Source organism: Diorhabda sublineata, chromosome X (genome assembly GCF_026230105.1).
Source record: "Diorhabda sublineata isolate icDioSubl1.1 chromosome X, icDioSubl1.1, whole genome shotgun sequence".
Taxonomy (NCBI): Eukaryota; Metazoa; Arthropoda; class Insecta; order Coleoptera; family Chrysomelidae; genus Diorhabda; species Diorhabda sublineata.
The window spans coordinates 6,431,784-6,449,581 of record NC_079485.1 but is presented as its reverse complement, the minus strand read 5'-3'; the positions used below and the strand labels follow the sequence as shown (position 1 = coordinate 6,449,581).

At 31.7% G+C, this 17,798-nt stretch overlaps 1 protein-coding gene across 1 annotated transcript; it reads right to left on the bottom strand.

The window, feature by feature from the left end:
- Nucleotides 1–741: 741 nt before the first annotated feature.
- LOC130451724 (PDZ domain-containing protein GIPC1-like) lies at nt 742–17,451 on the bottom strand. The gene is made up of 5 exons (XM_056790929.1): nt 17,032–17,451; nt 7,963–8,059; nt 5,844–5,977; nt 4,450–4,698; nt 742–3,067 (listed from the first exon to the last, which is right to left on the bottom strand). Exons 1-5 carry the CDS (start codon nt 17,257–17,259, stop codon nt 2,831–2,833), a joined length of 945 nt encoding a protein of 314 aa, XP_056646907.1. The 5' UTR covers nt 17,260–17,451; the 3' UTR covers nt 742–2,830.
- Nucleotides 17,452–17,798: the final 347 nt, after the last annotated feature.

Here is a 17,798-nt window from a genome sequence, read left to right as displayed (position 1 = left end):
TATCTCATATGGAAGAAGAGTTGAAAAAGTGTTTAACTAAGAAATAACAGTTTAAAAACCTTCCAGAATGATGCTAGTGTATTAAAAATTTCAATTATTTGCATTGTACAAAATTGCAAAAAGTTGTTCAGGGCATAAATAATATTTGGTGCTTCCTTTAAAATTTACCCCGATGGTAATGTGGCGTTATCTTCATCTAACGCATTTCGACGGACACTTTTTCATATACACCGATTGCCCTCTTCTCTAGAGAAGGAAAAGTTATTGAAGATGATGATAGATGTTTTGTTTCACTAAGTCTTATGAAATAGAAAACATAACGTTCGACAAGAAAGAGAAATTATAATAACTATAATCCTTATATAAATTATTCAGTTCACTTTACATTTGAGCCCGAGTAACAAACAATATCTTCATCGGAAACCCTTAGGTAGGTACAAAGAGAACTGTACTATACATTTTTGTGGACAACCGACTTTCCTTCATTTCAGTAAGATTATGGTGTACTATTTTAACAAAAGTAGTTGTGTTTTGTCTCTCCAGAGTGAATCTCTCCATTTACATAAGATTATTTACATAAATATCATGATTACAGTATTTTTTGAAACGTCTAAAACAGTGCTTAAGTTACCATATACTTCTATATGAATTTCATTAATATATAATTTTATTTTCTATTTGATGCATATTTAGCTGCACTATTCTGTATCCATATTCTAATTGTTAGAAAAAAGAACAGAATAAAATTTTAAACTCTTTATTAATTACATATAACATTCATTAAATCTTCACAATGTAATTCCTAATTACTAATATTAAAACAACTATTAGTTTAGTCAACAAACATTTGGAACAATGTTTTCTTTTTATAATATTTATTCTACGTATTTTGAAAAATGTATACTGCTTATTTTCGAATAGTAGCATTTTTAATGATTTTAATGTCAGCTGAGTAGAACAGAGTGCTTGCAATAATATGGCTTTCGTATTTCGAGTTGCATGGGGTAATTAGTTACAGAATCTTTTAGTAAAAAGCAAGTCAATAGTGGTCAGATTGTATCATGTTAATCACAAAGTTACATTTCATATTGCCACTTTATCCTCTAGAGATTTTTATCCATTTGTGTCCTATAACAAATTTTAGCAAAATATATTTAGTCCAAATGAGAAGATAAATTGGTCTTAAATGAAAGCGCTAGAATACTGATGGGGAATTTTCGGACAGACAAATTGGTTTTCTTTGTAGGATCGGAAGCTTATCTACTGATGTGTCATGATCTGAGAAATAACATAATCCACTAATCACAGACACAAAAGACTTTTTCACAGTTTTTGTCATTTAAATCGACCTTCTACATTGTTATCGAATAAAATTTGAATGATTTAATTAACCAATTTCCTGGTTTACTACGAGTATATTGTGAAATAACTTTTGTTTAAATTTGTTTAGACGGAATATTGAAAATTGTATTGTTAAGTTTAGTTGATGGTCAACGAGTAATGACCGACTATGCGGTAAAAAAACTTGTATTTGAGCTATTGTAAATAATCATAAAGTATTTTATACATAGGTTACGTTAGGGATTAATAGGGTTTAAGTTCCTATATCTGCTCAGAAAAAAGACTCTCTTTCAGTTTTACTTGCAAGTGAAACACGTTTGGTTTGTGTTTCTAATTAACTTTTCAAAGGACATTGGTAGTTCCAAGCGGGGCACGACGGGTCTATTAGAAGGCCTAAGTGCGCAATGGTCCCTGACCGCCAACAATCCTGAAACTATTGTTTGATTTTTGTGTGTATTTTTTTACAAAACTGTTTTAGTGTTGTAAAAATGAGCGACTCGTATTCAATTTTTAGTGCCAAAAAACACTCAGAAATCCTTGATAAATGTCAAAAACATGTAGTCGGAATGGGTAAATCATTTCCAAGAGGAACGTTAATTAGTACAAAACGATCCACGTGAATAAGCTCGCGTTACCACTCGTAACTATGCGATTGTCGAACTTTTAGGCGCGATGTTCACATCTGGCTGGTACTCAACCATTCGTGCAGCTGAAGAGTTAAATATAAAGAAATCGTCCGTAAAATGTTATAAAAGGAATCAAACACGCGTTTGCCGTGTTCGTTCTGAACCAGCCTCTTCCTCATTGAATATACAAGAGTTTAAAGTAAAAAGCTCTCCAATGATGCGGCAATCACCCAATAGTCTCGTTATTGCCCCCTACGACTTGTTTTATTTACCAAGATGAAATCACACTTCAAAGAAGGCTTTATCACAATGGTGTAGAGGAGATCAAAGAACCAGTAATCATGGTTTTGAACGAATTAAGTTCAGACGATTGCCAAGGATGCTTTGAATAGAGGTGGATAATAAAAGTCTGTGTGAAACTTTATTCACTTGTTTTTTATTGATAACTTCTCGGAAATGAATTGGCATCGTATATCTAAATATTATGAGTAACATTTAATTTTTATTAATGAATAGTTTTAGGATTCCGAAATGTATTTTCCAGTTTTTCATTTAATCATTCACGCCACACCTTACCAGTACAGTTCCATTGTAGTATCGTTTATTTAGAAAATGATTTTTTTTACCCCAAAATTGAAAGCGACTTACAATATATTAATTTTACTTCCAAAATTTCGTTATTGCTCAGGGTTGGTCGAACATAATCAAAAATATTTAAATGTATACTGTTTCAACAAGTTAAATAATTATTTAGGTACATGTCAACAATCAACAATAAAAAGCATTAATTAATTCGTTTGTTGACTAATCTAAATTATGATACTTTTCGAATTGCAGTACAAATATTGTTCCTGGCACATGTCTCACTTCAATCTTCCATGTCTTGCATCAGTGATTGCTCCCCAAAGCTCTATGATAATTTCATCAGTGAATTCGAATGCAGCAAGGTCTGAGTCATCAATCGATTCGGCAAAATCCATTGAATTTTGTTTGCCTACTGATAGTTCCCAAATTTGCGTTGCCAACTCAGAATCGTTGATACCCATGAATGATTCTAGAATGTTATTAATTTTTTCAACTCCTGCGTCCATCACACAATCCTGCAAAAACAAATGTTATTATTTTGTGTAGCTCTCACCACCATTATTAAAAAACTCTAGATATATCGGACTCTAATCTAAGTTTCCTGTCCAGTCGAGAAAAAGAGATTTCTATTTAGGTGATGTGAAAATGTTTTCTCATATATAAAATTTCGATCTGAATACTGAAAACTTGATAGAAGAAGTCATTCTACCTCGATAGACTTGTGATTGTGATGTACAGGTAGATTACCCATATAATTTTAACCTTGACTGATCATCTGAAAAATCTTTAAAATGGTTTATTGACTCGATCAATTTTACTCCTTAATTCTCGCCAAATGTCAGTAATGTGTTGAAATATACGGAACTTGATCAATTCAGCGTTCCCAAAGATATGAAAGGATATTTTTGGAATAATTGTCATCTGATGGTTCTGTGCAAAGCTTCTGTATATTCACCTTTTGCACCCGCTTGTTCAAGTTTGAAATTTAACTGTTGAGGCTTTAGCATCAGTAGAAATTTCCAATACTTGGTACTTCGTGAATGCGATACAAATTGCTTCTCAGTTGAACAGAATCACATATTCAGGTTATTCTGGTTTTTCGTTTCGTTTTGTTGCACCAACGAAGATAGATCCATATATCTTAGTTGGTTGAAAGTTGGAGGTAATCGTAGCAGATGGTTCAATAAATCTCATATTAACTTTTTGTTGGTCAGGTGAAAATATCGCTATTTCATATACATGTTTACTTGTTCATATCTCAGTAATTAAATACATATATCATTTCTAAATCACAATCAATTTTTTTATGTCTTCAATGACATTTTTTATACTTCCCTTTACTAAAACATTGTTAAATACTCTTACAACAACAATGGTGGCCTATAAAAAATATAACAGTGTTTTGTACAAAACCCACTCAAATGACTGTGACTGCTATTATACTATAAATTTAGCAATTTCCTCTCTATTCTAAGACCAAGGTTATAGACGTGAAAACAAAATCAGGTTTATTTGTATAATATCTAATTTTTAACAAAAAAAGTCTATATTCTATCCATTGTATTCAATCTAAAAAATGACCTTGTATATGCAATACAATTTAATTGTCATTTAAATAGAAATTGACAAATCAGAAATAGGATAATCACACTTTTTATACTAGAAAAATGTTAGAACCCCGTCAAAATCATACGAAACAATCTACAAGACGCATCATCACTTCATATTTCTTCATAATATTCATAACCTCAAAAAACCTAATAAAATCGTCATTTTGAACAATCGCTAATATACAGTCAATAAATTTTACTATTATTTTATATCTGAGGCTTACCTAAGCCATTCAATAAATTTGAGTTCAAACTAGTTTTAAAGTAACTTATATTATAGAGCTTACCTGTTCTTGTATTTCTGCTTTACCACCTGCTTTGAACCTTAAAGTTTCTTTGCCACTTCCATATCCTTTCTTATTTCCATTGACTTTACCCATTTTTGGAGCTATATTCGTGAATCCACTTTTCATTGATTCAACCAGTCGAATTGTAAACGTGGCTCCTTTTGGAATTTCTTTTAGAGCTTTTGCTACTTCGAAATGGCGCTTCCCAATCATATTTTCACCATCTAATTTTTCTATGTGGTCCCCTACCTAAAAAGGTAGAGACAAAAAGCATTAGGAAAATGTATATTAAATAACCTAATCCTAAAATGCTATTTTTGAATTTGCCTACAAGGATCATCTGGAGAGCATCGAATCTCTAAAACTGAAAGTAATTTCTTTTAATACAAATCTAGATGAAACAAGTAATCTCAAATCTCAAAACAAGAACTCCTTTTAACTTTACACACTTGGTCCAACAGACTTCTAATTTTTTGAATCCAATAATCTTTCAGAAGATCCGCGATCGCCAAACAGAAAGTAAACGATGACGGGGCAGATCAGGTGAATATCGCAAACAAGACAATCATAATGAAGATGAAAGTATGTCATTAAATCAACATAATGTTGAACAATTTCCATGGTTTTCCGTTTTTGTAAATAATCAATAGAGATTAGACCTTTGCAATGTCAAAAGTCTATGGCCATGACATTGGGCGACAAAAAAGTTTCTATGGAACTGTGACGTATCGACAGAAAAATCCACTTGGATTACGTCAGAAGATATCAAAACATTCGTTAAATTTATAATGTGAGCGAGCTTTTGATCAGCATCAAACAGTCGCGGCATCCACCTTGCAAATAAATTTTTCAAATGTACTCCATTAGATTTCTAACATACTTTCAATCGAGTCAACGGTTTTATCAACCATTCCTAGAATAGTTACAGTAAATGACGCTACCGAACGTTCAGCATAATCGTATTCATACGGCCACTTCTAAAAGTAGATCCGAATTATCCCTATTGTATAAAGTTCTAACTTCTCCATCACACTCGCTAGAATTATCATCTTATCTTCAACTGAATCCATTTTCAGACAATCAATGTCTTAATAGTAAAATTCCACATCCTAGATTGAAGAGCAGTCTTAAAATGTATCATTCCTATTGAAAATGGAAGATCTTCTACTGAACAATACCTTGTGGATCTAAAGAAAAATACCCTCATTCAATTTTTTTCCGATGTATCTATAAAAATCATAAAATCCTGAATTTCAATAATTTTTATCACTTCTAGAAACTACAGGTCAATAGAACAACACTTAAAGCAATCTTAATCGGACATTGCTAATTTTGTCAATATAATTTTGGACGCTACTGGTTTTACAATGTGCGTTCTAATTTACATACCTTACCTGTATATGGGGAATATTAGATACGACGGATCCGTCTTTTATTCGTTTTATAAATGCATATCCGGCTCCGTTGTCCGTAATTGTAAGTCCTAAAGCGTCTTCCGATTTCGTTAATTCCACTTCTTTGGGTCGACCTTTAAATAAATTTGTATTACAATAGATCTGACCTTCTGCCTATGTCTCTATAATTATCACAAGATTTATGAAACATGCTGATCAAAATATGCAAGATAAATAAAATAAAACCGGTTTCAACAGTTTATAATGTGAATGATTAAGAAATCAGTTATAGGCCAATTAAATAGTTCAGGGTCTCTCTATAAACTATTTAGAATAGAACCGATTTTTCAGACAATTATTGTGACTTGAAACTCTTTTTAAATCATAACTTTCCAAGTTCAAATGTACCGAGGGCGGCTTAAAAAATGTGGTTATTGCCGAAATATAAAATACTTTGCAACTTTATCAGCGAGTTTCAATCGGTATGATATACAAAGAAAAAACGTGTTTTTGTTTGTTTTTAAGTGAAATAACTCAATAAGTGGAACATTTATATTATGTTGACTTTATAAATTTCATATTTGAAAAGCTACTTCCACAATGTGTTTCCCAAAATTCAGCAGTGTTAGCCGTAAGTTTCGTAAGCTTGGGATATCAATCAGGCAGCACGTCTAATTCAGTTTCAGTTCTTTCTTAGTAAAAGGTATCTCAATGTACATCACATAATTGCAGTTAAAGGTCTGCTCTGCTCACATACAAACTGAAGATGTGAAAGGCTGAGTACTGAAATCTGGATTTACGAATCTTTCTACAAATGTGTTAATATATTTCAGGTACTGTAAATGTGAAACTTTTCAAATATCCATCATTTCTTTAGAACTTGAGGTAAGCTGTCTGCTGAAAAGTTTAACCAACAAATGCCAGTGTGAGGTAACAGTTCCCAACATCTACGTCAACTGAAAAATATTTCTTGAATGAAAACACCATCACCCCCTAATTATATTATTAATTTAAAGAACTACTTTCATGGCATTCATTTGAAGTGATGATTTTCCACCTACGGCCTCTTGATGAACACTTAAATGTATTACATAGTTTCTTATTTTATTTTGGGCTGTCCTGATATAAATCAAATGAAATATAATAACCTGAGTTGCTCTTTTGCTACTTTTTTTGAACCATAAATCGATAATTCGTAATGGAAAATTAATGCTTTCCAAAGATTTTTCTCGGAAAATTAACATATAAGTATAATGAAAATTATAAAAAGGAAAAGTTCAATTACTTTACTCTCATGTAAGGACAATGGTGTTAAAAGACACAAGATTTAAATTCAAAGCACTCGTGTGAAATAATTTGAAAATATCAGATTTTCTCTAAATATATCTGATAATAATACCAAAGCACTTTTAAATTGAAAGTTAATGAAAAAATAAAATTGATGGTGATATTTAAAAAAAAAATCCACTCAAAATTAAAATTAAAGCCAATTGTTTAAAAATGTACTTCATTTAGATACTCATAATAGTCCCAGAGACTACAAAAAATAGGGTTGATAAAGTGACCTCCGTTTCAGTTTGTGAACCGGAAGAACAAACTTGTACATCACCAAACGGCAGCGCAGGTCGGCCGATTTTCTAGGACGAAAAAAATGGACGGAACATCCTCATCAAGTTTGGACCAAGAATGCGCTAGCAATAGAAGAAGTTTTGTAAGTCGGAAAACCCTCGCAAGTAGTGTCAGAAAATTCATACGAAAACCCCTGAAAATTTTCTAGTTTTGGGGGTCAGAGCGATGTAATTGTGCAAGTTTTGTAGGCCGGAAAACCTATAATTGAACTATTGACCAAAATTAAAATAAAATCATCAGAATACGATGGAAACTCGCTAATTTTTTATTGCGCGATAAAAAAGTTTATTCATATGAATGTAACAAAACTAGGTTAGATTCACTAAAACATAAATAAATGTAATAAAGCAAAACATACATCTACAATCTACACTTCATGTGTAAGAAATATCATTTATTTGGGCCACGATATAATTCTCACAAATTACTTTTGAAAGTCGATAATAGAACGAAATATTCGATATTCTTGACCAAACAAATATCAACTTACCTTTCCTATGTGCAAATATAAAGTCTTCTAACCCTATTTGGCCACCCAAAAGTTTTTTCATATCCACTTTGTATGTATTTAGTGTACAAAATAGTATCTGGAACAAGAGATAATATTACAAAGGCGGATGATACGTTTTATTAATTATAGTGACATGAGGTGAACGAACTATAGGTAATGAAAGAAACATGGATGCTGCTGTTACATAAATACATGGGAGTAAACGAATATCATTAATATGAAAACATTTGGTGCATCCATCTACTATTAGTATAATATGGTATATGTTTATGAAATCGTAAATATCTAATCTGAGTATTATACATGTAGATGATGAAAAATTAGTTGGTACTAATAGTAAGATAATCGTCTCGTAGTTTTTGACATTTTTACAGTGCCATACCCCATATCCGTGGGTTTGATTTTATAATCAAGTTGTACTAGAAAGCATATTGTAACATACCCGGGCTGGATTAAGCTAGGGGCTTGGGGGGGCTATAGCTCCGGGCCCCAGGTCCAAGAGGGCCCCATCATTTGGAAATCATTCTGTATTTTTTAATGTGTTGATGCCACAAATCTAAAGTATTGATACTATTTTGTGAATTTTTCCCGGTTTTCGAATTCCTTGAGGGGGCCCCGTCATTATTTTAGCCCCGGGCCTTATAAATCTTAATCCGGCCCTGTAACATACGCATTGGCTGATACAGAAATGCGCGAAAGTCACTAATGGAGTTATATGTTATGGGAGAATTGTTTAATTCACTAAAAGATGAGGTTTCATACCAGAAATTATAAACAATCATTGGTAGTTTAAAAGACGGCTGTATACATACCAATAATAAACCAAAAACAATAAATCGACAAATCTCAGCGTAGTTTAGAGTGATTTTGATGAAATTATGGACATTTTTTCATCCACAGACAACGATAGAAAACATTAAATGCAATGAGACATTGTTATTCGTTATTGTGCTCGTGTTATGATATTCGTACAGTTTTCGATTATCGATTGTTTTTTTAAGTTAAAACGAAATAAGTTCCAAGTTCGATTTGCAAATAAAAAATGATTTTTTTATAAACATAATTTATCGTGTTATACATATCCGTACGTATCCATATTGATTTCACAACTACAATATAATCGCAATCTTAAAATTTCTCACTACAGTGGATTTCGTTAAAATGAGGACATCATCACTGGAACAAAAATCTACTTTGTTGCAAGAGGTGTGGAAATGTATTATTCATGTTTAAATTCACCGTACTATAATGTGTACCGTTACTCTTATTGTAATACAATTGCATCGCGGTGTTGTCATAGAAACTAGATACATCCTTTTAAAACACCTGTTGGTTCTGACGAGATTTCACGGTTGTGGGTAGCTGTTTTTGATTAGTTTTTCATTTGAAATATCAAATTACACCCAATTTGCTAAAAACATTTTACGGAACAAATATGTAGATACACATTCGAACGAAAAATCAAAGTGTGTAATAAAACCTATTTACTAATGGAAAACTTCATTACGGTCAGTTCAAATATTATTATAGAATAATCTAAATATTTCCTAAAATTTCCATTAATGTACCTGAGCTAATACAAGTTTTCGGGCTTTTATTGGTCTTTTATAACCATAAGCTGTACAGAGCAATAGAAAACTGTTTGAACTGGTCAAAAGCCCTGAAGATTACATTGCCGTATTATAAGATCTATTTAGGTACCTGTATATCAAAGTTAGACATTTTTTTATTTCAATTCCAAGAATCTCTTCCCGACAAATTTCACCGAAAATACGACTTTATTATGGTTATGGAAAATTTGGAAGGGCCGCGTGAACACCAAGAAATCAGTACTTTAACAGTTAATGAAGAAAATTTAATATTCAAGTGTTTTAAATCATTTAAAAACAAGCATTTATGTAAAAGCGTTAATGACACAATGGATTTAGCTATTGGTACGCTTGTTGTTGGGGAATCTCCGATTTACGAAGTTATTAAATAGCGTGAAGCTCCGGGAAAAGCAAAATTTCTAATAAAAAATAATTTGAACGGAAGTCTTTGTAGGTAATTATATGCGTTCTTCTTTAGAAAAGAATTTATGGCAGTAGACAAAATGCTTGTCACGGTTCGAGATGATAACGATTACTCTGAACTGAGTCGAAGCACACTATTGACATTTTTAAAAGAAAATAGGTCCTCGCTGGAAATGGCATTCCAGAAAGTCTATTTTAATAGAAAAAAACGATATAGTAGTAAGGAGAAGAAATTACCCGAAGACAAAGGAACTGAGAAATCAAAGAAGAAATATATTCTATCAAGATAGAACATGGATCAATGGGGGACATACATCAAATGAATTTTGGAAAGATGAAACTATTCGAAGACAAGCTTTTCCAAATAATTTATCTACTGGTTCAAATCCACCAACAGAAAAGGGGTGCGGAGTAATAATAGTAGACATCGACAGTTCAAACGGTTTTGTTAAAGATGGTTTATTGATTTTATAATCTTTTCGTTCCGGTAACCACCACGAGGACATGAATGCTGATGTTTTCAAAGAATCGTTCGAACAAATGATAGATTTCCTTCTCCAGAACTGAATAATAATGGATTATGCAAGTTATCACTCTAGACTTTAGGAAAATTGCCCACAACAAAGTGATTAAAAAAATTGCAGATTTGGTAAATTCAAAGAATATTGAGTTCCATCCCAGTTGTGGAAAAAGAGCTGCCTGGAAACCGTGAAAAGGCAGTTAATCATACGATTGAAGAAGAGAAAATGTGAAAGTTGAACAATATTACTGATAAAATCTTGAGCCATAATTGTGTAATGGAAACATAAGGATCGAAAGGAAGGATCATAATACTATTTAAAGAAGGAATTTATGATATAAGCTATGATATAAGAGAAAGTCACTTGAGAATTAAGATTAAACAAAATGGACGAGGTAAAGCTTCTTGCAACCCCAAAAGAAGAGGCGATAAAACTGATATTATTGATCAGGGGCAATAAGAAATACTCAGATAAAGCAAACTACTGACACATATAAATATGTTGATATTACAGCAAAATGAATACTGAAACGTTTATTTTCTAAATTACTTTAAGAATTGATATTGATTGATCATTTCGGAAGATAGGAAGCTAATTCCCTTCTCTAATTTTTTTTCATCTGATAAATGTTACTTATATGTAACCTATAATTAGAAGAGAGTTCTCGTTAGAGATTCGCTATAATCATGACGTATTTGGTAAATAGGTTATTCTCCTTCATCATTTAAAACCGATCTAAAAAAATTGAAGCAGTTTATGTACCACAAAGCAGTCTGCGAACCCAAAGTACATAAAAATTTCAAAATTACAACAATGTAGAAACGATTTTATGCAAAACCGTTCTACCCACATTCGCGAACATTCCAGTGCGAAAGTTGGAATTGTGAATTATCGGTCTTCACGAATGTTTTCAACCACAACATTGACGAAATCATCTGTGATCGCTGATGATTGTCCAGAACGCGGTTCATAACATCTCTGTCCTTGAAAGCTTATCGAGATAGAGTTTTTATATTATTGGTATAAGCATACAAATTTCACTTGTTCACACTATGGATCATTATAAATATTAACGTTTTGGAAATTAAAATAAAATTAATCAATCAAGTTCAAATTATTCGAAAATCTAAAGATGATACGTCAAATAAAGGTATGAATTGAATCTTAAAATGAGGTAATAGTTCAAATTTGGGTTATTAGGTATCTTTAAATGAGACAGTAGTGATTCATGAAGTATAAATGAACCTGTTTTCATATGTTAACCCACAATAATAAAAAGTAAACGGTGTATATATCCCTGTTTCCAGTAAATAGCTTGTTTTCTAATTATCTATTGGTGTTGTCGAGCCGGAACGCTCCGGAACGTCGTTCCGGTACTTCCTTTTTGGACAGATGATTTCTGATAACGAGAATTGGCTGACGTATTGAAATATTGAAATCCTGAACGTAATCCTATTTGGATAATTTTATAAAAACCATTGGTGTTTTCATGTATTTTTAAAAATATTTATGCAATATTGTTTGAGTATCTACTATGCGTATTTTATCATTTGTTACCCCCCCCCCTGTCATTAAATTTGGGACATGAGACCGCACAGAGCGGCCGCCTACCCAGGATCTATATAATTATATATACGCGTTCCGGTAAAAAAAATTAGCACAACACCACTGGTCACTACTGTTCTGTTTTCTTCTTCTATATAAGACTTGAATATACCTCCTGCAAATAAGGTAAAACAAAAATTTGTTATTAAAAATCTTTATGCACAAATGCAAATCTACCATTAGACTAAGAAAAGTTTGTTGCTTATATAATTAATAGTCTTATCTCATGCGTTAAATTCTTATATTGTTGATTTTAGAACTTAAATAAAACATGTGAGAAAAGTAACTGGAGCTTGAAAACTGCATTTCAAGTATATAATGATTTATTAGTATGTCCGTGATAAATGATTTTCAAAACTTCATATAAATAGCAGAAAACTTTTGATTTGTAATGTTTATTCAATTGCATTGGACATTTTTGAATGCCAAAGATTATCTAAGTTCGGATCCAGTAATTCTCTATCTCTATGAATGCTATCGATCAGAAAGTGAACAAAATTAAGACAACAACTTGCTAACGGCAGAATTGGGAGTAAATCGCCCATGAAAGAATATATGCAGCGGATTGGGAAAATAAGCAGTACAGATGTTAAGGTCCTTCATAATTTGCCTGAACAAATTATTGCCAAATGCAACGTATTACATGTGATGGGCACCATACAGAAACGTTTTTTGAGTGCTTGATCACTGAAGACGAAAAATGATATGATAATCCAAAACGCAATAGCGCCACTGCTCTCCAAAAGCATCAATACTGCGAGGATAGGTTTTCATAAGAAAAAGGTGTTTCTGTATGTTTTGTGGAGTATACGCGAAGTTGTTCATTTCGAGGTGCTGAACCTTAACAAGTACAGATCTTTACTGTAAACGGTTAGATAGAATAAACCCCTATGCAAATGATTGATAATGGATAATTATTGATTAACTATAAAAACATTTTAAAAATATATTCACTTGAATTTAATTCAAGAAAGCAGTTTCCGGTTTCGCTGTATATAATATGAAACTGTGGCGATGTACAATCCTTCTGCCAAAATGTTATTGAAACTATTTATAACCTACCTGGTGTAGGATCACAGGAATAATTGTCTTCAATATAACACCTGCCGCAAACATTACGTCATTACGCATCTTCTGTACAATGGTTGAATTTTCTCTGAATTAATTAAATGGTGTTTTAAAACGGATCCCGTAGAAACTAATGAGTAATGATTGACAACTTTTACAGCGATTTTAAGTCAAAACTGTATATATATATATATATATATATATATATATATATATATATATATATATAATATTCTTCAAACGTTTAAAAAACTGTACAATAAAAATTCTTTGAAACTATTTTTCATCTTATCACTCCCATTTGTAAATCTCGTTTTATATTACTTTAGCAAAATATTTTTGATCTTTATCATGTATATAAACATTATCGTTAAGTAGATATTTACAACTTGGGTCATTAAAAATTAAAACAGTTTATTATAAATGCATGTTTAATGAGGTAAAAACCATTGAAATTACATGGATGTGGCTTGTGTGGAATTATGCTTAACTCTACTTTTAATAATAAGATAATCACATTAAACTACATATCAGTTTCTCTGCAAGAGATAAAAACGTGATTCTCTCTGGTTTCCGGTATGGTTTCAATCCTGGTAAATTACAAACATTACAACACGTCAGCAAAGAAATTGTGAATAACCTTAAGTCAAACAAGTTTGATCGATTCTGAGAATGTCTTTTTCTATAATCCGAATATACAGGAAGTTACAAATAAGAAACTAAGTATTTAAGACAGGCTGAGACTTGGATTGCCACTCGTTTTTTAAATATAAAGTATTGTATTTTATTTCCGATTATTCTACTTTATGAGAACACACAATTACGCGAAAATACTTAATTTCGTAATTTTATGGCGAAATATTCTTTATAGTCAGATATGTACCTCTAAGGAGTTTGCAGAACTATCAATTGTACAAAAATGGCAGGAAGTATTTAATAACAGAGTATGATAATTTTTTAAACTTGTATAAAGCGACTTCACTTCACAAAGAGTTTTTTTGTGTGATGGCGAGATGAACGAAGCAAAGCTTATCTGAATTTGAAAAAAGTGAACTACTTATTCAGATACTTTAATTTAAATAAAGCCTGTGAAGATGCCGTGCGATTGTTCAGTAGAGGTACAAATTTAATGCAATCAAAAAAAGACAAAAATATGTTCAAATATAATGATAAATAAAAATAAATTGTATTTTATTTTGATACTATATACTTTTTTCTTACCTTTAACAACCAATATACTTTGATTGCAGAAAAAAATATGGCAGCCCTAACTAACTATCAAATTGCCATTTATCGTCTGCGGTAACACATCAGTGAGGCCACTTTTTTTGGTTCCTGATATAACGACCTCGCAATCTCATTTTAAAGGGTCTTCTTGAGATACCCATAACCTTTCAAATTTATGTGATTCTTTTTTCTAGCAAAGAGTAATGAAATACATTGATCTTATATGGTTAAAGTATTGAGTAGCTTACATTTACATTTTACTCAGGATCCCTCAACCACAGGGCTGTTGGCGAGGCTCTACATCGCCCACGCCTTACTACGCCATAGAATATAGATAAAGGTGTTGAAGGAAAGTAAGAAACATACAAGTTACTTTTAATATTTGTTTACGTTTATATACTCATTAGGAAATTTTTCGCTGGCTGAAATTTCAAAAGCTTCAAACTCTAAGATATTATGTAATATAATCTCTATCGGTCATGACATATGCAATAGAAACTAGAGCAGAGAACACAACCACTAAACGGCTCCTAAGAACAACAGAAATGCGGACTCTGAGATCAATAACAGGACATACGTTACTCGATCGGAAGAAAAATGAAGAAATAAGGGACATGTGCGATATTCAGGATGTAGTAAGATGGGCAAGGAGCCGCAGAAGAGAATGGAGAGACCATGTTGACAGAATGCCAAATGAATGGTTAGCAAAAATTGGAAAAGAAAAGAAACCAGACACAACTTGACCTCCTGGACGACCACCTATAAGGTGGTATGAAAGCTGGTCCTCAGCATCCCAACTACTCCTGGCAAACCCTTGATGAAAATACAGGACCTAGTCCTAACGTAAGAAGAAGAAGAATCTCTATTTAATGATAATAGGCATCTTTGATACTCAACCCATTTACCAAGAGCTGAGAGCCACTACCAAGTTTACGGAACACCATGCTATAGACCAATGTAATAAGTGGCGATTATATTATCATATCAACGAAAATGTCAATTTCATATCAATTGTTTATATACTTGATTATATTATTTTTCAATGAATAGGCTATGTATACTTTCTGTTTCTAATATTTTGTAACAATTGGTATATAAGAACCGTTTATATTGTTGATCATTACTCAAAATTTCATAAAAGAAAGTTCGAGAATATTAATAAGCATTCTATATCAAGCAGATGTTTGAAAACATCAATCAAAGCTAAAGTCAGTAATATCTACGATCTTTGTAATTAGTAGTTTTAAATCAGAAATTGACAGTCAACATTTGCTGAGATTACTAAAAACTTTTTGTTATTCAAATTTCACCAATAGTTACAAAACGCGAGGTATTGAAATGTAATATTTCTCATTGCTATACATTCTATTGAAAGAAATTAAATCTTGAGGACTTCACAGCTTTTTCATCCTTTGCAAATGACAAGGTATATTTGTACCATTGCTACATCATCATAATATATTAATTCTACCAATATTTGGATCAGATCTAAATCTGGACTACAACCAGACCATATTAGTATTACTCAACACATGCTGTATTATGTTTGATTAGTTATTCATCAATTAATAAAATTTATGTCATCATTTTATCATTGAATCAACAAAATTATATCATATATTGTTAATTATTTATTTATTTTTTGATTATACTAATAGTTGAAATTCAATTTCTTATTTTGAATGGAAGGATCTGTATATTTTTACAATTTTAGATTTTATGTTTAATGATAGGATTTCATATTTTGAAAATATTCATTTTTCATAACGAGCTTTTTTTTGAATGATTGTCTTTTTGACAGCCAAATGTTCATACCATATTAAGTATGCGAATGGAAGTAATGCCCTAGTATGGATCTTTTGTTGAAAATTGGCTATTATTTCGCGATACTCCGTCTTGGCCCATTCGAAATTTTTAAACCAGCCCTCCCTTCTTCCACTCCTTAATCGATGGTATTTTTATTATGTCGTGAGATATATATTTTATTCAGCAAATAATCTACATGGTTGTGGTTCTGTGGTATTGATTATATGTATGATTATAGTATAATGTTGACATAATAATTCTTCATATTACAAAAGGAAAAATCAATCAAATTATCCAGATCTAAAAAGGGCTGAGTCATCAGATTTTCAGACCGAAGCACGTACGTCGTGCGTTAATGTACAAAAATATTTTATCTTTACTATTTACTGTTCAAACAATTTATGTGTTGAAAAATTTTAGTTTACTCCGTACAAATATGAAATCTTTTGCTTGTTCGTTATTTTTTCGCCAAAAACAATAATTTAACCTTGTATCAGTTACCGGACTTAGCAGTTTGTGACTTTTTCTTTATCCCAAATCAAAAAAAGGGTCATAAAACGAAAGTGTTTGTCACGACATAAGAGACATGAACCGCATCTCTTAAAGAGTTGAAGGCCAGATTAAAAAACGCAATCAGAAGTGCTGTGAAGTTTCTAAATATCGCTGGCCTCTGAAATGGATTGTTTTTGAGCGGATAAAACAAATATGGATGAATGTTTTAAAGTCACCGGAACATAATACATCAATACATGGTAATGGCTATAGCTTTAGAACATTAAAGTTCAGTAGAAAATATTTTAATGAGTTACCTCTGAAGGTGGTATATCAAAACATTCTCCAATTTTGTCGTATAACTCCTTAACATTAGAAAATCCGGATACAAAAGCTGTCGGACTACCGTGAGCCAACTGACAATAAAATTGCAAATTGTTTTTGGACACTGGATTGACGGGAACATTATTCTCCATTTGGGAGAGTTGAGATTCGCCGTTTTGGGCAGTAGGACAACTACTTTTCGGTTTCTGTCTTTTAAACATTTTTTAACTATTATTTTAATCACCAGCACTAGCACACGCGACTGCAATATAACATATCGCAGTTATCAATATCCGTGGATGTAATGTATCGTGGAATTAATCAATTGTCGGAGGATGCGTTAACACCGAACCAAAAACTGACATCAACTGAAACTAAACATACGGGTACCGGTTGAGGTTGAGTGAACCACTAACTAAAGGTGGAATTCACTTCACAATATGAGAAAGCAGTTTTGATTACATGACTTGGTAGTACAAATAAAATAATAAAAACAAGCATTATAAAGTATTACAATAAAAACTGCAACGTGAAAAATTGATATTAATTAATAATAGAATAAAATAACGCATTGCAAAATAGTTGCAGTATATTTACAAATAATTTTATTTACATGGTGAATATATTACACTGAAAATAATAATAATAATAATAAATAGAAGCAGAAAATATAATTTATATAATAGTTCAACTGTATTCTTAAGGTAAAAGTAAGCAAAGCTTCTTTTTAAGCAACTACATTTACACTGATTGTAATAAA